The following is a 24,253-nucleotide window of genomic DNA, read 5'->3' on the forward strand; positions in this document are numbered from 1 at the left end:
TAAAATGTACATATTGGTCCATATCTCGCTGAAACACTAGTGCGGTTTGAATGATACTCGCTGTTCCATCGGCCTATAATTTGCAGTAGCTCTTATCTCAACACAGGAACTGCAATGGGCACACTGCCAGCCATTGTGCCAGTCTGCCATTAGCTTCACAAAATGTCATCTCAGGGGCTGTTTAGCACAGGGCTAAATCGCTGGCTTTGAAAGCAGACCAAGGCAGGCCTGCAGCACGGTTCAATTCCCGTAAAAGCCTCCCCGAACAGGCGCCGGAATGTGGCAACTAGGGGCTTTTCACAGTAACTTCATTGAAGCCTACTTGTGACAATAAGCGATTTTCATTTTCATTTCATGCTTGACTTTCCCACGTTTATGAAGTTGCTGAATGTGCACATTAATTGCCCACCAAACACACAAAACGCTAAATCTAGTAATTCACTGTGTAAGTGACAATTGAATTGTTAGTATGTGCCTGTCAACCTCCTTGCCCAGAGCACAAACATTTAAAACTGTGGAGTCTCATTTCTTTAGGGTGTGAATTGTTTCAGGAGGTTTTCTTTTCCCTTTCTGTTACTATAAACTCCCTAAATAATCTCCACAAGTCTAACATATTTTTTGCTCACTTTATTTCTCTTTCTGTGTCCCATAGTTCACCCATTAGAGTGTATTCTCCTTTTCTTCTGGTCATTTCTCAATGTTTTAACTTAATTGATGAAAGAGATGCGCAGTTTGCCCTGTTGTTCACCAAGGTCTCAGATGCCTTGTCACTCTTGCTGTGATGCAGGGTTAGATTACAGATCAGCCATGATCTCATGTGCTGGAGGGATGAAATAACCTTCCCCTATTGTCAGGTTCTTAGCTGCTAATACATCCAGCCACTTTGAAGACAGAAAATGCTTAAGGCTAAACATGCAAGAAAAATTCCAATTAACAGGGCACATTGTGAGAAGTAAAATCTGGGTCCTTTATTCAAAAGAAAAACAATCAAGTGCTTGAGGGGGGCACAGTATCGCAGTGGTTAGCACTGCTGCCTCACGGCGGCGAGGACCCGGGTTTGGTCCCGGCCCCCCGTCAGTGTGGAGTCTGCACCTTCTCCCTATGTCTGCGTGGGTCTCGCCCCCACAACCCGAAGATGTGCAGCGTAGGTGGATTGGCCACGCTAAACTGCTCCTTAATTGGAAAAACAAGAATTGGGTACTCTATAAATTATTTTAAAAAACAAGTGCTTGGGCAACCTGGGGCCTGGGGGGCCACGCGCGGCCCATCTGGGTTGAGTGTGGCCCATGGGACATTTTGTTGACTGTTTTCCACATGCAGGGTTGACACATTCCGTTGATTTTCATCCCCGTGGGTTTTTTCCTGCCGGTATGACTGAAGTGATTCACATCATACAGCAAGGGTAAGTGAGTGAGGTGTGTGCTGATTGCTCGCAACATTAACTGTGAGAGCCGTACACTCCCTCTGCTTCCAAAGTGTAAATATTTATTTTCTTTTTAACAATTGAAGTTGATGATAGTTCTACTAATAATCGAATGATTGAGCATTTCTGATAACTAATGAAATATTTGGCGTGTATTAAAGGTATTTAATCTTATTCATGGTGTCATGGTTAGTGAACAATTCTGATTTCAATCTTGCAGCCACTGAGATGAAGGAGGGCCATTCATGCGGTCTACATACTAGCCCAGGTTACCCATCATTGTGCTTGGGCATGACTGCTCCCCTAGGAACAGACCGGCTCTATGGAAAATTGGGAGATTTTCAGGATGCCCACATGAATGGCTCCACAATGCCATGTATGGGTAATACCTGAAGGATGATTTTAAGGAAGTAATTGGAGACTGTGGGACATTGTAGGCGACACCGTAGCACAGTGGTCTTTCCTCTTGGGGATATATTTCCGTCTACTGACCCCCCTCACTCTCACAATGTTGCTGACGGATGCCGGGGTTTGAGGTTTGTTGCAGAATAATAGTCATTCTTCAACTTGCTGAAGATGCTCAATGTTAAGAGAATGTTTACAGAATTTGACTTGAGTAAAGCTCAAGTTGTGGATAGTGAGGCGGGCTGTTGTCGGCTGCAAAGAGACATAGATAGGATGCAGAGCTGGGCTGAGAAGTGGTAGATGGAGTTTAACCCTGAAAAGTGTGACGTTGTCCATTTTGGAAGGACAAATATGAATGCGGAATACAGGGTTAATGGCAGGATTCTTGGCAATGTGGAGGAGCAGAGAGATCTTGGGGTCTATGTTCATAGATCTTTGAAAGTTGCCACTCAAGTGGATAGAGCTGTGAAGAAGGCCTATGGTGTGCTAGTGTTCATTAGCAGAGGGATTGAATTTAAAAGCCGTGAGGTGATGATGCAGCTATCCCTAATCAAGCAGTGTCTTTCCAGATGCTCAGAAACCCTATCCCTCAGTACCCTTTCCATTATTTTGCCTACCACCAAAGTAAGACTAACTGGCCTATAATTCCCAGGATTATCCCTATTCCCTTTTTTGAACAGGGGCACGACATTCGCCACTCTCCAATCCCCTGTTACCACCCCTGTAAGGCCACATTTGGAGTAATGTGTGCAGTTCTGGTCGCCTCATTTTAGGAAGGATGTGGAAGCTTTGGAAAAGGTGCAAAGGATGCTGCCTGGAATGGAGAGTAGGTCTTACGAGGAAAGGTTGAGGGTGCTAGGCCTTTTCTCATTAGAACGGAGAAGGATGAGAGGCGACTTGATAGAGGTTTATAAGATGATCAGGGGAATAGATAGAGTAGACAGTCAGAGACTTTTTCCCCGGATGGAACAAACCATTACAAGGAGACATAAATTTAAGGTGAATGGTGGAAGATATAGGGGGGGTGTCAGAGGTAAGTTCTTTACCCAGGGAGTAGTGGGGGCATGGAATGTACTGCCTGTGGAAGTAGTTGAGTCGGAAACATTAGGGCCCTTCAAGCGACTATTGGATAGGTACATGGATTACGGTAGAATGATGGGGTGTAGATTGATTTGTTCTTAATCTGGGACAAACATTTGGCACAACATTGTGGGCCGAGGGGCCTGTTCTGTGCTGTATTTTTCTATGTTCTATGTTCTATGTAACCCAAGAACACCAAGTAAAATTGTAACATGCCATTAGAATAAACCAGGAACTGGGGCTTCCGGTGACGGCGGGCGGGAGGCGGCCGCACAATGGAGAGTTCCCGTTCGGCAACGGCATTTTCGGGGCTTTAAGCCCGGTCCCAGGGTCCACGGAGGCGGCAGAAGCAGGGAGACGGCACGGAAGAGGCAGTGAAGACACAGGAGGAAAAAAAGAACAAAGAAAAATGTCGAGGGTGAGCAAGAAAACGGCCGGGAAAAAAACAGCTGAAGGTCCGTCGGGGAGTGGAAAGGTCACCGCGGGGTCACCAAGGAAAATGGAGGCTGGAGCACCAGGGAAGGCCGCACTGCTTACGGCTGAAGAAATAACTAAGGTGATGGCTGCGGAATTTGAAAAGCAGTTGGCGCAGATTGCGAAATGCATGGAGACAATGAGGAAGGAGATGAGGGAGGTTTTGAGTGTGCTGGTGGAGGAGGCGGTTTCCCCGGTGAGGACGGAGGTGGCGAGCGCAGTGGCGGAGGTGCGAGAGCAAGGGGAGGCGCTGAAGGAAGTGGAGGAGACGGTATTGCAGCACGGTGATCAACTTGCCTCGATGGGGAAGGAGATGCGGAAGGTGATGGATACTAACAAGGATCTGCGAGGAAAAATGGAAGACCTGGAAAACAGATCCAGGCGACAGAATTTGAGGATTGTGGGGCTGCCCGAAGGAGTTGAAGGACCGAAGCCGACTGAGTATTTTGCCACGATGTTGTCAAAACTATTGGGGGAGGGGGAGGATCCCTCCCGATATGAACTGGATCGGGCTCATCAGTCGTGGAGGCCTGTACCAAAGGCGAGTGAGCCGCCAAGGGCAGTGACTCTGTGCCTCCGTAGGTACTGTGTGAAGGAGAAGGTCCTGAGCTGGGCCAAGCAGAAGCGGGTTGCAGTGGGCTGGAGCTGGTATATGTGTATACCAGGACTTTACGGTGGAGCTGGCAAGGAGGCGGGCTGCCTTCAACCGGGTGAAGAGGGCACTGTACATTAGCAAGGTGCGGTGCGGCATTGTATATCCAGCGAAGCTGAGGGTGACTTACAAGCTCAGGGACTTTTATTTTGGAACGGCGGAAGCAGCGGAGGAGTTTGCGAAAGCAGAAGGACTGTGGCAGAACTGACAAATTGAGGAATGGCCATCTCTGACCGGTTTGAAAGAATACTGGAGAGGGAGGGGGAGGATCCAGTTGTTGTGCTCCATGGTCGGTACCAACATAGGCAAGTCTAGGAAAGAGGACCTGTTTAGAGATTATAAAGAGCTAGGATTCAAATTAAAAAAACAGGTCCTCAAGGGTCATAATCTCCGGATTACTGCCCGAGCCACGTGCAAATTGGCATAGGGAGGCAAGAATAAGGGAAGTTAACACGTGGCTGAAAGAGTGGTGTGGGAAAGAGGGGTTCCTTTTCATGGGACACTGGCATCAGGTTTGGGACAGGGGGGACCTATACCGTTGAGATGGTCTCCACCTGAACCGAGCTGGAACCAGTGTTCTGGCGAAAAGAGTAAATAGGGTGGTCAATAGGACTTTAAACTAGATATTGGGGGGGAAGAGAAAGTCAGGGAACCAAGAGGTGAAGTAATCAGTGGGAAGCGTAGCTGCTTAGGAATACAAAAATGCACAAAAAGACAGAACTCAGGAGAGGTTACGATAGTCCCCATCTCACAAAATATGCCACAGTGTATGGAAAGGCTCAGTAAACCAAGGTCCACCACACTAAGAAAACAAAAAGGGACGGTCAATAGAGAATTAAAGGTGCTATATTTAAATGCGCGCAGTGTATGGAACAAGGTAGATGAGTTTGTGGCCCAGATTGTGACTGGCAGGTATGATGTGGTAGGCATCACAGAGACGTGGTTGCAGGGGGTTCAGGACTGGCATTTAAACATCCAGGGATTCACAACCTATCGAAAAGACAGAGAGGTAGGCAGAGGGGGCGGGGTTGCCTTGTTAATTAGGAATGAAATTAAATCAATAGCACTAAACGACATAGGGTCAGATGATGTGGAGTCTGTGTGGGTAGAGTTGAGGAACCACAAAGGCAAAAAAACCATAATGGGAGTTATGTACAGGCCTCCTAACAGTGGTCAGGACCAGGGGCACAAAATGCACCACAAAATAGAAAGGGCATGTCAGAAAGGCAAGGTCACAGTGATCATGGGGGACTTCAATATGCAGGTGGATTGGGTAAATAATGTTGCCAGTGGACCCAAAGAAAGGGAATTCATTGAATGTTTACAGGAGGGCTTTTTGGAACAGCTTGTGATGGAGCCCACGAGGGAACAGGCCATTCTGGACTTAGTGTTATGTAATGAGCCAGACTTGATAAAAGATCTTAAAGTAAGGGAACACTTAGGAGGCAGTGATCATAATATGGTAGAATTCAATTTGAAAGAAAGAAGGTAGAATCAGATGTAAAGGTGTTACAGTTAAATAAAGGTAACTACAGGGGCATGAGGGAGGAACTGACAAAAATCGACTGGGAGCAGAGCCTAGTGGGAAAGACAGTAGAACAGCAATGGCAGGAGTTTCTGGGAGTAATTGAGGACACAGTACAGAGGTTCATCCCAAAGAAAAGAAAGGTTATCAGAGGGGGGATTAGGCAGCCATGGCTGACAAAGGAAGTTAGGGAATGCATCAAAGGAAAAGAGAAAGCCTATAATGTGGCAAAGAGTAGTGGGAAGTCAGAAGATTGGGAAGGCTACAAAAACAGAGGATAACAAAGAGAGAAATAAGGAAAGAGAGGATCGAATATGAAGGTAGGCTAGCCAGTAACATTAGGAATGATAGTAAAAGTTTCTTTAAATATATTAAAAACAAACAGGAGGAAGCTGAGGGTGACTTACAAGCTCAGGGACTTTTATTTTGGAACGGCGGAAGCAGCGGAGGAGTTTGCGAAAGCAGAAGGACTGTGGCAGAACTGACAAATTGAGGAATGGCCATGTGCCGATGTAACCTCATGACTGTATTTTCTTCTTTTTTGTATCACTGCACGTGGGTGTAGAGATTAAAGGAGCCAATGTGGTTTATATTTGGACAAGGGAAGGGACGGGACTTTCACTCGAAATGAGAGTTCTTTGGGGTGTAGGTGGCTATGCGGGGTTTGGGTGCTAAAAGGGGATCTTTGGGCTTTCCTAGGGCCGGGCAAGTGGGAAAGGGACCTGGGCGGGGGCCTCCACGCTGGCCGGTTTAAGCCGGCCAGTGAATGGGAGTGAGCTGCGGCCATCGGAGCCTGACAGAACAGGGTCCGAGTGGTCTAGCCGGGGTGGAAAGTTGGGGGAAGGAACCGAGGTTGGGAGGAGGAGTTTTACAAGAGGCAGTGGACAGGAGGAGCTGGAGACCTGCGGTGGGGGGTGGGGGGGGAGAGAGCTGTGTAAGATTAAGGGTGACTACGGGTAATCCCTGATTCCTTTTTGCCATTTGTTTATGTAAACATGCGGATTGAGGTTTGGGGGTTGGTGGGTGGATGGGATCGTTGTTATTATGGGGACTGACATATCTTGCTGATTATTGTTTATTGTTGATGGATGTAAATGTGGGAGAAAATGTGAAAAAGGAGGAGAAAATTTAAAAAAAAATGTTTTTAAAGAATAAACCAGGAACTGAACTCAGTGCCATACCATGCAAGGGATTTATTCACTCAAGATGCTGCAGCCTTTAAGTATTGGTTAAGATCCGCCAACCCGAGAAGCATCAGAGCCCGAATTGCCTGGTGCTCCGATCATGGATGAAGCTGTATTCATTTTTAAAAACTTTTCTCATATAACTCAGTTTTACAGTGGTACACGCAAGCCCATTCTGGACTTGACATTTGCTCCCAATTTGTTTAGCGACTCTTTTTCACTTCAAAAAGTGCAAAGTACAAGAAAACATTAGATAGAAGATGCTTTTCTCACAACCTTTTCTTCATAGAATTTACAGTGCAGAAGGAGGCCATTCGGCCCATCGAGTCTGCACCGGCTCTTGGAAAGAGCACCCTACCCATGGTCCACACCTCCACCCTATCCCCATAACCCAGTAACCCCACCCAACACGAAGGACAATTTTGGACACTAAGGGCAATTTAGCATGGCCAATCCACCTAACCTGCACATCTTTGGACTGTGAAACCGGAGCACCCGGAGGAAACCCACACACACACGGGGAGAACGTGCAGACTCCGCACAGACAGTGACACAAGCCGGGAATCGAACCTGGGACCCTGGAGCTGTGAAGGAATTGTGCTAACCACCATGCTACCGTGCTGCCTCTCTCTTCCCTCTCTCTTTAATAATAATAATCGCTTATTGTCACAAGTAGGTTTCAATGACGTTCCTGTGAAAAGCCCCTAGTCACCACATTCCGGCACCTGTTCAGGAAAGCCGGTACGGGAATTGAACCTGCGCTGCTGCCTTGTTCTTCATTACAAGCCAGCTGTTGAGCCCACTGTACTATACCAGTTAATGCTCATATTCGCGTGTTCCTCTCGAGGACCAAATATTACATCCTACACACCTCTTCCGACACTCTCACTACGTTGAGATCGAGATTGCACACATCGCCAATTGTTCCCATTCCCCATAACCTTCAAACTATGGAACGCTTGTCCTGCCTGAGATTTCTATTACAAACTACAAGTGATCAAAATTCATGCAACTGCACCATTTCATTCATGGGTTCTGCTCTCCTACCCTTGGCGGTGTTCTGCACTGCTAGCCAGTTCTCCTCTCACTTGCATTTCTCAAAAAAGGGGCAGCACGGTGGCGCAGTAGGTTATACCTGCAGCCTCACGGCGCCGAGGTCCCAGGTTCGATCCCAGCTCTGGGTCACTGTCCGTGTGGAGTTTGCACATTCTCCCCATGTTTGCGTGAGTTTCGCTCCCACAACCCAAAGATGTGCAGGGTAGGTGGATTGGCCACGCTAAATTGCCCCATGAATGGAAAAAATGAATAGGGCACTCTAAATGTATCACACAAAAAAAGAAATTTCTCAAAAAAGAATATTTAGTGAGGATTAACACAAACAGCACGTGACAGTTAATGAACGAGAGCCCAGTTTTTACCTGTGCTCCAGCAGCAAGCAGTATTTGTACGCATTGGATTTGCCCCCGAAGACTTGCCTCATGCAATGGGGTTATGGAATCTACAGTAACTAAATTCACACAAGCTCCATTTTCAATCAGTTGCTTCAGTTTAAAGACCTCCCCTTCTTTGACTGCTTCATGCACAGGTGTATGATCAGCCCAAAAACCTGAAAAAGAAAATAAACATGAACTAACGTCACTGCCTTCAAAAAAATGGTTTTATGTAACGAGTTATTCTCTTCTGGAAAAGAAGTTGGTGAGCAATAGAACTGGAGGCAATCTTTACATGCTTTAAAAGTATTTATTTACAGATATGTACATTACAAGCATACAACTCCTAACCCAACAACCACAGTTTCAATTTGCATCTATTCATATGGGTACAAACTAATCGCACATTAATATTAACCACGTGCATACAGTTTAACACAATTAATTTACAATTAGCAGATTCCCTTCTCTTTAAGTAAAGTTTAGAGTTTATATCAAAAATCAAAATTTCAAAATAGATTCCGTATAAAGCATTACATTTTTCAATGACCCTTCTCTAGGGCACCTAACAATTTATTTATACATGCGTTTCTTTTTGGATAAGAGATTCAATTTGTCAGCAATAAATCATGTCACCTTGTTATCTGCGCACCCCCCCCCCCCCCCACCCACCCCCCCAGCTACTCCCCACCTTTAAAAGCACGTTTACAGCTACTGATTTGATTCTGCTTTCGATCTCGCTCCTAACTTACTACTGCCAGTTCATCTTTTCCTTTATATGTGTAACATTTTGGGACATAGCAAGATTATGCTGAGAGAGGACTGCTGAGAGAGAGTCTGGAGAAAGAAAGCCTGTGTGTATGGAGGGAGAGTGAGAGTGAAATTAAAGGAGAAAGAGAGATCAAATGAAAAGCAGAGACAGAATAAAAGTAAATAAGTAAAAGGCAAACAAAGTAATTTAGAAAAGCAGCGAAAGAGGGATCAATTATTATTGTAATAATAATTGAAAAGTAAAAGTTTTAACTTTCACCACCTTCTCAAGGCCTAATCAGCTACATCCTGCAAACAAATATTGTAAAAAATAATAATCAATATAATGAAAGAACAAGCATAGAAAATACGAGGGGTAGAAAAGAAAATGATGAAAGGTAAGGAGGGATGTTTGAGAGAGAGGGGGACGAGTGTGAGAACAAGAATAGTGAAAGTGCACACACACACACATACAGATGTGCAGATGTATTACTGATAAAGTGAAAGTCAGACAGAAAGAGCAAGAGGACAGCCAGCAAAAAACAAACTGCTGGTAAGACAGAGGAGCCAATAAATGGAAAAGAAACTGAGTTGGAGTTAAAGGTGAAAAAGCAGTAAATTAGAAAGAGTAAAAGATGAAGCCAGTGGAAATGGAGTGTATGAGAGAGAGAGAAACCAAAAGAATAAAAGATAGAAAGTTGAAGTCAGAGTGAAAGTGCAGGATAGAAAGTGAAAGTTGAGACAGACGAAAAGCAAATAAGAAATCATATTGGAAATTGGGAGACACACAATGAGGGCAAGTTGGAGAAAGAAGAGCGAAATTAAAAGTAAGTTAGAGAGACAATGATAGTTGGAAGAGGTGGAAAGGGAAGGAGTTCTCGGTGACCATAATGTATTATCCTGTTCCAATCCTGTGGCTACAAGAGCAGGCGAGAGGTTAGGTAATCCTGTGGCCTGTGCCTGCAGTGTGTACCATCTACAAGATGCATTGCAGAAACTCACCAAGGCTCCTTGAGCAGCACCTTCCAAATGCCAACAGCTGCCTTCTAGAAGGGCAACTGCAGCAGGCACAAGGGAACGCCGCACCTAGTCACTCAACACTCGGACTTGGAAATATATTGGCATTCCTTCACTATCACTGGGTCAAAATCCTGGAACACCCTCCCTAACAGTACATGTGTACCTACATCACAGTAACTGCAACGGTTCAAGAAGATAGCTCACCACCACCTACTCGAGGGCAATTAGGGATGGGCAATAAATGCTAGCCTAGCCACTGAGACCCCACATCCCAGGAATAGGTTTTTTTTTAATCCCCTTGACCATGCTGCAGTTTTTGATACAGTCAAATCACACCACCTGCCCCCAGAGCCCCTGCTCCATTGGCTAGCGAGTCATAATGCTCAGACTGGATACTGCTCTTTCTTATTATCTGCTACGGTTTCCCAACTTGAAACACCAGCTTGTGGGGGGTGTATAGTTTTGTGACAAGTGAGAATAAATAGGCCAGTTGTCGGGTAACAATTATTAAAGACTACTTATTAAAGAAAAGACAAATACACACAAACATGACTTCTCTACTCTCACACAGTTGAGATGCTTGAACTATTAAACATAGTACCCCTTGTTACAAACTATTTCTATAATACCTGACTCTGCAAGACCTCTCCAGTTCCCCAAACAACATCCAAATTGAATAACCAGCTATAGCTACCATACAATGCAGGGATGATTCTCAAATGGGAACTGTCTATTTCCTGGTCCAGCAAAACTATATTTACAAATAAATAAATTTGGAGTATCCAATTCATTTTTTTTTCAATTAAGGGGTAATTTAGCGTGGCCATCGAACTACCCTCCACATCTTTGAGTTGCGAAGATGAGATCCACACAGACACAGGGAGAACGTGCAAACTCCAGCGACCTGGTGCCGGGATCGAACCCAGGCCGGTGGTGCCGTGAAGCAGCAGTGCTAACCACTGTGCCACGGTGCTGCCCTCAGCAAAGATAGTTTAAAATTGCTGTCATGGAGGTTACCTGTGAGGAGGCACGGTGGTGCAGTGGTTAGCACTGCTGCCTCAGTCACCGAGGACCCAGGTTCAATCCCGGCCCCGGGTCACTGTCCGTGTGGAGTTTGCACACTCTCCTCGTGTCTGCGTGGGTCTCACCCCCACAACCCACAGATGTGCAGGGAAGGTGGATTGGCCAGGCCAAATTGCCCCTTAATTGGAAAAAAATTGAATTGGGTACGTTAAATTTACTTTTAAAAAGGAAAGTTTTCTGCACTGCCTTGGCTCCAAGACTTAGAAGCTTGTTGGCTGTAAGCCTGGTGTCCAGACTTGGTGGCTAAAAGCTGGCCTGTCCACTTTCTGATGTGGTACATTGGCGAGACCATGCAGACGCAGCGACAACGGATGAACGGACATCGCCCGACAATCGCCAGGCAGGAATATTCCCTTCCAGTCGGGGAACACTTCAGCAGTCAAGGGCATTCAGCCTCTGATCTCCGGGTAAGCGTTCTCCAAGGCGGCCTTCAGGACGCACAACAACGCAGAATCACCGAGCAGAAACTTATAGCCAAGTTCCGCACACATGAGTACGGCCTCAACCGGGACCTTGGATTCATGTCGCATTACATTCATCCCCCACCATCTGGCCTGGACTTGCGAAATCCTACCAACTGTCCTGGCTTGAGACAATTCACACCTCTTTAACCTGGGGTTACCCCTATCTCTGGATCTGTAAACACTGAATTACCTGCAATGCTCACATTTAAGCATTGTCTTGCATCTTTGACTTTGTCTATATATATGTTTCTGGAACATATACCTCTTCATTCATCTGAGGAAGGAGCAGTGCTCCGAAAGCTAGTATTTGAAACAAACCTGTTAGACTTTAACCTGGTGTTGTAAGACTTCTTACTGACTAGACATTAACATGTGTATATCTCAGGGACTTTCCCAATCGTCTATAATCTGTTTATCCTCCATTGTCTGTTCTTGATTGTCTAAACTGCCGTTGTAAACTCGATACTGGGAGAGACGCATACCAAATGAGACCCTTTGAATAATGTCATCTGCTATCTCCAGGCAGATTAGTAACTTATCTGATCATAGCCAGTACACCTCAGTCAATGGATTCTATTCCCACCACAATACTTCACTTCACTTTGGGAAACCACCAATGATCCAACTTCCATACACCCCCCCCATCCCCACACCCCCCTCATCTCCCTTTTGTGTGTGCTGCATCTGGCAATATCAGATTTAGATATGGGGTCAGCTTCTAACGTATGTTGAAGGCACCTGGGTTCTGCTTCTCCACTGCCTGCGCTAGCAGACTGCTTACCTCACATCCCACCTTGGAGAAGGGGTTCTGCCCTCCAGTTAAACATTGGCAAAGTGATGGTCTTCTACCCCAGCTATAGATTCACTGCCCTTGCCATTCCACTGTTGGAAACTGAAAGCAGGCTGATTGCCATGATGGCAATTCCCCCCTAAATTGACCCAGAGTTGAGAACTGGGAGAGTGGGGGAAATCGAGGAAGGGGATAAGGAAGAATAGAGAGAATGGATGTAAAGTGAAAAGCCAACATGAGGGATAATGAAAGAGAGAGAGAGAAAGCGAGACATACACAAGAGAAACTAAAAAGTAAGTCACAAGTCTGAAAGTGAAACCAACAGTGGAAAGTGAAACTGAGATGCGGACAGTGAAAAAACATGAGCCAAGCTTGAATACTGTCAGAGGCTGGTGTATCAACATGCTACGGCCATCATTTTATTGTAGACACTTTTTACAGGAATCATTTCACATATTTCTGCTCAAAGTGGCACAAATTGATATAAATTTATCCCATAAATTTCCATTTCTCACATACAAGCCAATCCACTTAACTGATAGTAGTCACAGAGTTTTACATCAACCTCGCTTTGGTTCAATGCCAGGTTACACAGCACAGTCATCACCAGCAGATATTTTTACATTCTTATAAGTTCTTATTTCTTTGTTTCACTTATCTACAGTATAAACAGCAAATCAAACTGTGTTATTTGGACTGAAACAGATTTTTAGAAAACTTTTTAAAAATAAATTTTGAGGACCCAATTATTTTTTTCCCCCAATTAAGGGACAATTTAGCGTGGCCAATCCACCTACCCTGCACATCTTTGGGTTGTGGGGGTGAGATCCACGCAGATATGGAGAGAATGGGCAAACTCCACATGGACAGTGACCCAGGGCCGGGATCGAACCCGGGTCCTTGGTACCGTGAAGCAGCAGTGCTAACCCACTGCACCACCGTGCCGCCCCTCAATTTTTACAAACCTTTAACCAGTATTCCTCCATAGACCATCTGAATTTATAAAGTCAGTGACTTGTGTGTGTTGTGTGCGCGCGTGTGTGGGGGGGGAGAAGTAAAGAAGATTCTATTGTAAATATATTTGGGTAAGGACTTGGAGGAAAGGTGGAAATTAAGGGTGCTAGGACAGAGGAAGAGTTCATGTGGATTGGAGAACATGGTAATGATGTTACTTGGTAGACTGTGTTCGACAGTCTGGAAGAAGACAGCAGCCATGCATGGCTGTACCTTGGATATGTGTATAGTTATGGGTTACCATTAAACAGTTTACGTTCGACCAAATAAGCCTCTGGACTGGTTAGTGAGACACTAAAATAACCTTACAACAGCTATGAAACCTGGGAGAAATCCCTTGCTTGACCTCGAACTAACGCCATGTGATCCTTCCCAAGGGAGTGTTTCTGACTTGTACTCAACACTATTTTTTTACAAGGCATTCAAATATGGAAGCATCATTCTAGCCAAACCTAATTCTGTTCTCATCCAACTTCCAGCAGGAACTGAATCTGCAGCTCCTCTCGATGACTCAGCAGGTTCAGAGTGTAATCCATGATATGTAGGCCAGGCAATGTACCGGCTTAATCCCTGGTCTGTGCGGAATTAGCTAATGTCAGCCGACAGCAGTGCCATAATCTGCTTGTGATGTTGGCAGATGCCCTTCCCTAATAAAGGCGTTAGTGAATTGTTGGACTTCCAATGGCAATTTCTCTTTTAAAGCTTTGTTTTCAATTCTATTTTAACCAAATTCAAAGTTTCACACTGCCACATTGAGAATTCCACTTACGATCTTTGGGTTATGAGACCAGGTTTAGTAACATAACCACAAAGCTACCGCAAAATCTATATTTATTAAACCCACCTGAATCAATATAAATGTATTATTTTTCTTTTGCTGTTCCTCATTCCCACAGGATACTGACTTGGTCCGAGGTTCAGTTTTGCTTCCATGATCCCCAAATGAATGATGTGAGGGGCAATCTTGTATCTCTTATATTCTTGATTTCTCGAGGAATTAAGGGCTATGGAGAGAGAGCGGGTAAATGGAGTTGAAATCAGCCATGATTGAATGGTGGAGTGGACTCGATGGGCCGAATGGCCTTACTTCCGCTCCTATGTCTTATGGTCTTGTGGTCTTATGTACTGTGTGCATTGCCAGGCTATTGGACATAGAGAAGTGTCACCTCAGCCTTATTCTATCCTCAGATATCTGCAAACAGGTTGGGCATCAATAAAAAGCAATCAGGATAATTGACAATTCCACGCTGAGGGCAGTGGCTGTATGGGATGTTGACATGGCACTCTCAGCTTATTCTGGATCTAACCCTGAGCCTTCCCTGAAATAGATGCCTCAACTACACACATTAAGTGCATGTTAAGAAAGGCAGATTGACTTCTCTCAATTAGATCTGCTGTGCTACACATTTTCCTGAAATAAGTAAGGCAACATTAACCTGTTAAGCAAATCTCCCTGTAGCAGCATTGATAGCATCTGATAAGCCTTCAATACTTTCACAAAACAAAAATAATAGAACTGGCAAGTTATTTTTTTTAATAGAAATTTAGAGTACCCAGTTATTTGTATTCCAATTAAGGGGCAATTTAGCATGGCTAATCCACATACCCTGCACATCCTTTTGGGTTGTGGGGGGTGAGACCCACGCAGACACGGGGAGAATGTGCAAGCTCCACACAATCATTGGCGCCGTGAAGTGCTAACCACTGTGCCACCTTAAGTTATTTATTTTTAATATAAATCCAGTTTAGCCTTTAAAAATGTTAATGACATGTGGCATATGTCACAATTCACATCCTCTGCAACCGTGACACATCATTTCCTCATCCTTCTGGACGTGACCATATTCTTTGACATTCTTGACCCTAACATCTGACTCTTTGATTGTCTTACTCAGTGCCAGCACACTGACCTGGTTCCACTCTTCCCTGTAGAATTGTAGCCTAAAAACCACCTACCACTCCTGCACCATCACTACTGGTGTTGCCCCAAGGGGTTATCCTCTTCCCCTCCTATTTCTCATCGACATGTTACTCCTTGATGGCAACATTGCAAAACATGCAGGTTTCTCCATGTGGAGCCAGCTCTACCTCACCACCACCTCCCCCAATCTCTCCATTGTCTTTGATTTGCCACACTGCCCACCTAATAGCCATAGAAAAAGACTTACATTTAAACAGCAGCTTTCACAACCACACAACGTTCAAAATGCACAGCTGATTAAGTCTAGAACAAGGGGTAACAGTCTCAGGGTACAGGGAAGTCCATTTATGACTGAGATGAGGAGAAATCTCTTCACTCAGAGGATGGGGAGCCTGTGAAATTTTCTACCACAGAAGACGGTGAAGGCCAAATTGGTGAATATATTTAGGAAGGAAACAGGTAGGTTTCTGGAGTCTGAAAGGCGTCAAGGGGTATGGAGTGAGTGCTGGAGTATGGGATTGAGGTAGAGGATCAGCCATGATCATGTTGAATGGTGGAGCAGGCTTGAAGGGCTGAATGGTCTACTCCTGCGTTTACTCAGAGTCATCGAGGTTACAGCATGGAAACAGGCCCTTCGGCCAACTTGTCCATGCTGCCCAGTTTTTACCACTACGTTAGTCCCAATTACCCACATTTGGCCCATATCCCTCTATACCCATCTTACCCATATAACTATCTAAATGCTTTTCAAAAGACAAAATTGTACTCACCTCTACTACTGCCTCTGGCAGCTTGTTCCAGACACTCACCAAGCTCTTTGTGAAAAAATTGCCCCTCTGGACCCTTTTGCAACTCTCCCCTCTGGCCTTAAACCTATGCCCTCTAGTTTTAGACGCCCCTACCTTTAGCAAAATATGTTGACTATCTACCTTATCTATGCCCCTCACTTTTGAAGTGTACATAGAACATAGAACATAGAAAATACAGCACAGAACAGGCCCTTTGGCCCACGATGTTGTGCCGAACCTTTGTCCTAGATTAATCATAGATTATCATTGAATTTACAGTGCAGAAGGAGGCCATTCGGCCCCTTGAGTCTGCACCAGCTCTTGGAAAGAGCACCCTACCCAAACTCAACACCTCCACCCACCACCAAGGGCAATTTGGACATTAAGGGCAATTTATCATTGGCCAATTCACCTAACCCGCACATCTTTGGACTGTGGGAGGAAACCGGAGCACCCGGAGGAAACCCACGCAGACACGGGGAGGACGTGCAGACTCCGCACAGACAATGACCCAAGCTGGAATCGAACCTGGGACCATGGATCTGTGAAGCAATTGTGCTATCCACAATGCTACCGTGCTGCCCTTAAGAACAAATAAATCTACACTATATCATTTTCTCGTAATCCATGTACCTATCCAACAGCTGCTTGAAGGTCCCTAATGTTTCCGACTCAACTACTTCCACAGGCAGTGCATTCCATGCCCCCACTACTCTCTGGGTAAAGAACCTACCTCTGATATCCCTCCTATATCTTCCACCTTTCACCTTAAATTTATGTCCCCTTGTAATGGTGTGTTCCACCTGGGGAAAAAGTCTCTGACTGTCTACTCTATCTATTCCCCTGATCATCTTATAAACCTCTATCAAGTCGCCCTCATCCTTCTCCGCTCTAATGAGAAAAGGCCTAGCACCCTCAACCTTTCCTCGTAAGACCTACTCTCCATTCCAGGCAACATCCTGGTAAATCTTCTTTGCACCTTTTCCAGAGCTTCCACATCCTTCCTAAAATGAGGCGACCAGAACTGTACACAGTACTCCAAATGTGGCCTTACCAAGGTTTTGTACAGCTGCATCATTACCTCATGGCTCTTAAATTCAATCCCTCTGTTAATGAACGCGAGCACACCATAGGCCTTCTTCACAGCTCTATCCACTTGAGTGGCAACTTTCAAAGATGTATGAACATAGACCCCAAGGTCTCTCTGCTCCTCCACAATGCCAAGAACTCTACCGTTAACCCTGTATTCCGCATTCATATTTGTCCTTCCAAAATGGACAACCTCACACTTTTCAGGGTTAAACTCCATCTGCCACTTCTCAGCCCAGCTCTGCATCCTATGTAGTCATTAAAAAAAAAAATTGAGAGTACCCAATTATTTTTTTTGCCAATTAAGGGCAATTTAGTGTGGCTAATTCACCTAACCTGCACATCTTTGGGTTGTGGGGGTGAGACCCACGCGCACACAGTGACCCGCCAGGATCAAACCCGGATCCTGGGCGCCGTGAGGCAGCAGTGCCAAGCACTGCACCACCGTGCCATCCTTGTATCACTTTTCTATTGTAAACACAGAAGGCAATTTGCGCACATCAAACTCACAAACATAGAAAATGACCAGATAATCCGCTTTTGTGATGTTATTTAAAGGATAAATATTGGGCAGGATACCCAGGAAAATGCCCTACTCTTTTTCAAAAGAGTGGCCACGAGATTTTCTATGTTCGCCCAAGAGGGCAGAGGGGGCATCAGCTTAGTGACTTACCTGAAAGTTGGCACCCACTGAACACTGGAAGGAAAACTATTATATTTAGTCTCTGTCACAATGTCAGTTCCTTCGCCACCGATTTCATCCCTCTTCCTGGCCAGTTTGAGACAAAACATTCACAATCTCTGCGAACTGTTTGACCTCAAGCTGAGCTTTTAACCCACACCCTCATCATCATTAAGACATGCCTACATCCATCTCCATAACATTGTCCGTCTGCAGCCCGGCTTCCGAAACCCTCAGCAATGATTTTGCTTCCTTCGGACCAATGTTCCCCCTGGCCAGTCCCATTCTCCATAAACTTAAGCTCATCCAAAACTTTGCCAACCTTAGTCTAAGTCGGACTAAGCTTCATTCACCCATCACCCCTGTATGCATTTATCAATAATGACTCCTGGTTCACCAACACCTAAAATTGAAAATTCTAATCCTGGTGTTCGAATCCCTCTGTGGTGCTACTTCTCCCTCGGGCCATCCAGTCCTAAAATCTTCCCAAGAATTGCACATTCCACCAACTCTGTCCTCTTACATCCCTGATTTTCTTCCCCCATTCTTTTTTTTAAATTAAGGGGCAATTTAACGTGGCCAATCCATCTGCCCTGCACATCTTTTGGGTTGTGGGGGCGAAACCCATGCAAACATGGGGAGAATGTGCAAACTCATCACAGACAGTGACCCAGAGCCGGATCGAACCTAGGACCTTGATGCCATGGCGCATGCAGTGCTAACCACTGCGCCACCGTGCTGCCATTCTTCCCTTCATCGTGGATGGCCAATTCCTTCAGCTCCCTAAGATCTATGCTCTGGAATTCCTTCCTAAAACCTCTTCTGTTCTCGCTCCTCCATAAAACCTACTTCTTTGTTACAATAATATATATTTACAGAGCACATTTACTGTAATAAAATGCCCCAAAGCACTTCATAGAAGCATTAAGACAAAAAAAATTACACAGAGCCACATAAGGAAATATTAGGTCAAAATCTTGGTCAATGAGTTTTAGGGAGTGTCTTAAAGCAGGAAAGTAAGATAGAGATGCAGAGGTGGGTTGGGAGTATATGCCAGAGCTTGGGGTCTGCGCAGTTGAAGGCATGGCCTTAATAGTGGCGTGACTGAAATGGCAATGCACAAGACGCCAGAATGAGAAGAGTACAGAAATGTCAGAGGGTTGTGGGGTTGGAGGAGATTACAGAGATAGGGAAGACCGCCCAAGGATTTGGAAACAAAGATTAGAATTTAAAAATTGATGTGTTGATTGACCAGGAGCTAATGTGGGTCAGTGGGTGCAAGGGTGACAGGCGAACGGATTTGTTACGAGTTTAGTCATGGGCAGAGCACTGGATCACCTCATGTTTACAGAGAGTAGAAGGTGGGAGGCCAGTGGGGGGATGTCAGTGGGGGGTGGGGGTGGGGGGAGGTCAGTGGGGGGCGGTGGGGGGAGGTGAGTGGGGGGCGGTGGGGGGGGGGGGAGGTCAGTGGGGGTTGGGGGGGGGAAGGTCAGTGGGGGGGGAGAAGGTCGGTCAGTGGGGGGGGGGGGGAGGTCGGTCAGTGGCGGGGGGGGAAGGTCGGTCAGTGGCGGGGGGGAGGTCGGTCAGTGGGGGGGGGGGAGAGAAGCTCGGTCAGTTGGGGGGGGGGAAGAGGTCGGTCAGTGGCGGGGGGGTGAAGGTCGGTCAGTGGGGGGGGGGGGAAGGTCGGTCAGTGGGGGGGGGGGGAAGGTCGGTCAGTGGGGGGGGGGAGGTCGGTCAGTGGGGGGGAGGTCGGTCAGTGGGGGGGGGAGAAGGTCGGTCAGTGGGGGGGGGGAAGGTCGGTCAGTGGGGGGGGGGAGAAGGTCGGTCAGTGGGGGGGGGAAGGTCGGTCAGTGGGGGGGGGAGAAGGTCGGTCAGTGGGGGGGGGGGGGAGGTCAGTCAGTGGAGGGGGGGGAAGGACAGTCAGTGGGGGGGGGAGAAAATTCGGTCAGTGGGGGGGAAAATTCGGTCAGTGGGGGGGGACGTTCGGTCAGCGGGGGGGGGAGAAGGTCGGTCAGTGGGGGGGGGGGGGAGGTCGGTCAGTGGGGTGGGGGGGGAGAAGGTCGGTCAGTGGGGGGGGAGAAGGTCGGTCAGTGGGGGGGGGAGGACAGTGGGTGGGGGAGAGTGGGGGGTGGTCAGTGGGTGGCGGAGAGTGGGGGGAGGTCAGTGGGTGGGGGAGAGTGGGGGGTGGTCAGTGGGTGGGGGAGAGTGGGGGGAGGTTAGTGGGTGGGGAGAGTGGGGGGAAGTCAGTGGGGGGAGGTCAGTGGGGGGGGGTGGGAGGTCAGTGGGTGGGGCGGTGGGATGTCAGTAAATGGGGCGGTGGGAGGTCAGTGGGGGGGGGGGGAGATGGTAGGTCAGTGGGGGGGGGGAGATGGGAGGTCAGTGGGGGGGGAGATGGGAGGTCAGTGGGGGGTGGAGATGGGAGGTCAGTGGGGGGTGGAGATGGGAGGTCAGTGGGGGGTGGAGATGGGAGGTCAGTGGGGGGTGGAGATGGGAGGTCGGGGGGGGGAGATGGGAGGTCGGGGGGGGGGGGGAGATGGGAGGTCGGGGGGGGGAGATGGGAGGTCGGGGGGGGGGGGGGAGATGGGAGGTCGGGGGGGGAGATGGGAGGTCGGGGGGGGGGGGGGAGATGGGAGGTCGGGGGGGGGGGGGAGATGGGAGGTCGGGGGGGGGGGGGGGAGATGGGAGGTCGGGGGGGGGGGAGATGGGAGGTCGGGGGGGGGAGATGGGAGGTCGGGGGGGGAGATGGGAGGTCGGGGGGGGGGAGATGGGAGGTCGGGGGGGGGGGGAGATGGGAGGTCGGGGGGGGAAGATGGGAGGTCGGGGGGGAGATGGGAGGTCGGGGGGGGGAGATGGGAGGTCGGGGGGGGGGGGAGATGGGAGGTCGGGGGGGGGAGATGGGAGGTCGGGGGGGGGGGAGATGGGAGGTCGGGGGGGGAGATGGGAGGTCGGGGGGGGAGATGGGAGGTCGTGGGGGGAGATGGGAGGTCGTGGGGGGAGATGGGAGGTCGTGGGGGGGAGATGGGAGGTCGTGGGGGGGAGATGGGAGGTCGGGGGGGGAGATGGGAGGTCGGGGGGGGAGATGGGAGGTTGGGGGGGGAGATGGGAGGTCGGGGGGGGAGGTCGGGGGGGGGGGGGGGGGAGGTCGGGGGGGGAAATGGGAGGTCGGGGGGGGGAAATGGGAGGTCGGGGGGGGGAAATGGGAGGTCGGGGGGGGGGAAATGGGAGGTCGGGGGGGGGGAAATGGGAGGTCGGGGGGGGGAAATGGGAGGTCGGGGGGGGGAAATGGGAGGTCGGGGGGGGAAATGGGAGGTCGGGGGGGGAAATGGGAGGTCGTGGGGGGGAGATGGGAGGTCGTGGGGTGGAGATGGGAGGTCGGGGGGGGGAGATGGGAGGTCGGGGGGGGGGGGAGAGATGGGAGGTCGGGGGGGGAGAGATGGGAGGTCGGGGGGGGGGAGATGGGAGGTCGGGGGGGGAGATGGGAGGTCGGGGGGGGGGGAAATGGGAGGTCGGGGGGGGGGAAATGGGAGGTCGGGGGGGGGAAATGGGAGGTCGGGGGGGGGGAAATGGGAGGTCGGGGGGGGGAAATGGGAGGTCGGGGGGGGGGAAATGGGAGGTCGGGGGGGGAAATGGGAGGTCGGGGGGGGAAATGGGAGGTCGTGGGGGGGAGATGGGAGGTCGTGGGGTGGAGATGGGAGGTCGGGGGGGAGATGGGAGGTCGGGGGGGGAGATGGGAGATGGGAGGTCGGCGGGGGGGGGGGAGATGGGAGGTCGGGGGGGGGGAGATGGGAGGTCAGTGGGGGGGGGGGGGGAGAGATGGGAGGTCGGGGGGGGGAGAGATGGGAGGTCGGGGGGGGAGAGATGGGAGGTCGGGGGGGGAGAGATGGGAGGTCGGGGGGGGGGTGATGGGAGGTCGGGGGGGGGTGATGGGAGGTCGGGGGGGGTGATGGGAGGTCGGGGGGGTGGGGGAGATGGGAGGTCGGGGGGGTGGGGGAGATAGGAGGTCGGGGGGGGAGATGGGAGGTCGGGGGGGGGGAGATGGGAGGTCGGGGGGGGGAGATAGGAGGTCGGGGGGGGGAGAGATGGGAGGTCGGGGGGGGGAGATGGGAGGTCAGGGGGGGGGGGGAGATTGGAGGTCGGGGGGGGGAGATGGGAGGTCAGGGGGGGGGGAGATGGGAGGTCAGGGGGGGAGATGGGAGGTCAGGGGGGGGGGAGATGGGAGGTCAGTGGGGGGGGGGAGATGGGAGGTCAGTGGGGGGGGGAGATGGGAGGTCAGTGGGGGGGAGATGGGAGGTCAGCGGGGGGGGGGGAGATGGGAGGTCAGTGGGGGGGGAGATGGGAGGTCAGTGGGGGGGGGGAGATGGGAGGTCAGTGGGGGGGGGCGGTGGGTGGTCAGTGGGGTGGGGCGGTGGGTGGTCAGTGGGTGGGGCGGTGGGTGGTCAGTGGGTGGGGCGGTGGGTGGTCAGTGGGTGGGGCGGTGGGTGGTCAGTGGGTGGGGCGGTGGGTGGTCAGTGGGTGGGGCGGTGGGTGGTCAGTGGGTGGGGCGGTGGGTGGTCAGTGGGTGGGGCGGTGGGTGGTCAGTGGGTGGGGCGGTGGGTGGTCAGTGGGTGGGGCGGTGGGTGGTCAGTGGGTGGGGCGGTGGGTGGTCAGTGGGTGGGGCGGTGGGTGGTCAGTGGGTGGGGCGGTGGGTGGTCAGTGGGTGGGGCGGTGGGTGGTCAGTGGGTGGGGCGGTGGGTGGTCAGTGGGTGGGGCGGTGGGTGGTCAGTGGGTGGGGCGGTGGGTGGTCAGTGGGTGGGGCGGTGGGTGGTCAGTGGGTGGGGCGGTGGGTGGTCAGTGGGTGGGGCGGTGGGTGGTCAGTGGGTGGGGCGGTGGGTGGTCAGTGGGTGGGGCGGTGGGTGGTCAGTGGGTGGGGCGGTGGGTGGTCAGTGGGTGGGGCGGTGGGTGGTCAGTGGGTGGGGCGGTGGGTGGTCAGTGGGTGGGGCGGTGGGTGGTCAGTGGGTGGGGCGGTGGGTGGTCAGTGGGTGGGGCGGTGGGTGGTCAGTGGGTGGGGCGGTGGGTGGTCAGTGGGTGGGGCGGTGGGTGGTCAGTGGGTGGGGCGGTGGGTGGTCAGTGGGTGGGGCGGTGGGTGGTCAGTGGGTGGGGGCGGTGGGTGGTCAGTGGGTGGGGCGGTGGGTGGTCAGTGGGTGGGGCGGTGGGTGGTCAGTGGGTGGGGCGGTGGGTGGTCAGTGGGTGGGGCGGTGGGTGGTCAGTGGGTGGGGCGGTGGGTGGTCAGTGGGTGGGGCGGTGGGTGGTCAGTGGGTGGGGCGGTGGGTGGTCAGTGGGTGGGGGGGTCACGTCTACAGGTTACAAAGGCACCGATGAGGGTTTCAGCAGCAGATGAGCTAAGACAGGCAAAGTTGCGCGATCCAGGCTCCAGAGGGGTGAACAGACTTAGTGATGACATAATGAGGTCGCAAGTTCATGCAGGAGCAAATGTGACACTCAAAAGTTTGCAGTCTGGCTTAATCACTGACAGGTGCCAAGGTGGGGGTGGCGTCAGTAGTTGGGGTACAGAACTTGGACGCCGGTGTTATTCGCCTGCCCTAATATCTCCTATTCTGGCTCAGTGTCAATTTTTGGTCTGATCGTGATCCTGCGAAGAGAGAGGTGTAATGTAAATGCAAGCTGCTGCTGTTGTTATTAAAGGCATAAATACAAGGTGTTGTTGACAGAGTGGATAAGGGCACAAGACAAGGTATTTCCACGGGCAGTCTCGGTCAGTGAACACGCAGTCTGTCCCGTTGCCCTGACTCCGGTAGTACTTACTGATGTCTCCCATTCCCCTCCGCACCGCTCCGCCGCCACTTTCCATCTTCACATCAGCTGGGCTCCGTCACGTGACGCGAGCAACTCGCCACATTGCGGTTGCAACATCAGGAGACGCCTGCGCATGCGGGAAGTGCTGGGTTCTGCGAAATTGACACGCGGAAGTGTGTGTGTGTCTGTGAGTGCGCGAGATTTCAGTGGGAGGAGTTGGGTAATTACTCCAAATGAGATTAGCCTGGGAGGATGAAAGGGGGAAGGATTTACATGGAGTCGCATTTATGATTTTTTCTTTTTTTTTTAAATTTAGAGTACCCAATTCATTTTTTCCAATTAAGGGGCAATTTAGCGTGGTCAATCCACCTATCCTGCACATCTTTGGATCGAAACTGGGGCCTTGGCGCTGTGAGGCATGCAGCATGGTGGCGCAGTGGGTTACACTGTGCCACCATGCTGCCCCGCATTTATGATTTTTAAAAGAAAATTTCCGCAGGAATGCAACTCCATGGGAGCTCCCCCCCCCCCGCCCCCCCCCCCCCCCCCCCCCCCCCCCATTGGAAAGGTTTTATAGTCAGAGGTGAATGAAGGCACTGATGAGGTGTGGGGCGGGGAGACAGACAATGGCATTGTGAGAGTGTTACAGGACTGGTAATCCAGAGGCCCAGAGCTATTGCTATGGG

The 24,253-nt window shown here is 50.1% G+C and overlaps 1 protein-coding gene across 2 annotated transcripts in view; it reads right to left on the minus strand.

The window, feature by feature from the left end:
* LOC140387854 (ankyrin repeat and SOCS box protein 13-like) overlaps window positions 1-23,689 on the minus strand; it is a 40,750-nt gene extending 17,061 nt beyond the window's left edge. For both annotated transcript variants that reach the window (XM_072471099.1, XM_072471100.1), the window contains exons 1-2: window positions 23,577-23,689; window positions 8,162-8,349 (exon numbers count right to left, since the gene is read on the minus strand). In XM_072471099.1, the coding sequence (XP_072327200.1) occupies window positions 8,162-8,349; window positions 23,577-23,622 (234 nt within the window). In that variant the 5' untranslated portion in view covers window positions 23,623-23,689. The remainder of the gene's footprint in view (window positions 1-8,161; window positions 8,350-23,576) is intronic.
* Window positions 23,690-24,253: the final 564 nt, after the last annotated feature.

Source organism: Scyliorhinus torazame, chromosome 13, assembly GCF_047496885.1.
Source record: "Scyliorhinus torazame isolate Kashiwa2021f chromosome 13, sScyTor2.1, whole genome shotgun sequence".
In the NCBI taxonomy this organism is placed as follows: domain Eukaryota; kingdom Metazoa; phylum Chordata; class Chondrichthyes; order Carcharhiniformes; family Scyliorhinidae; genus Scyliorhinus; species Scyliorhinus torazame.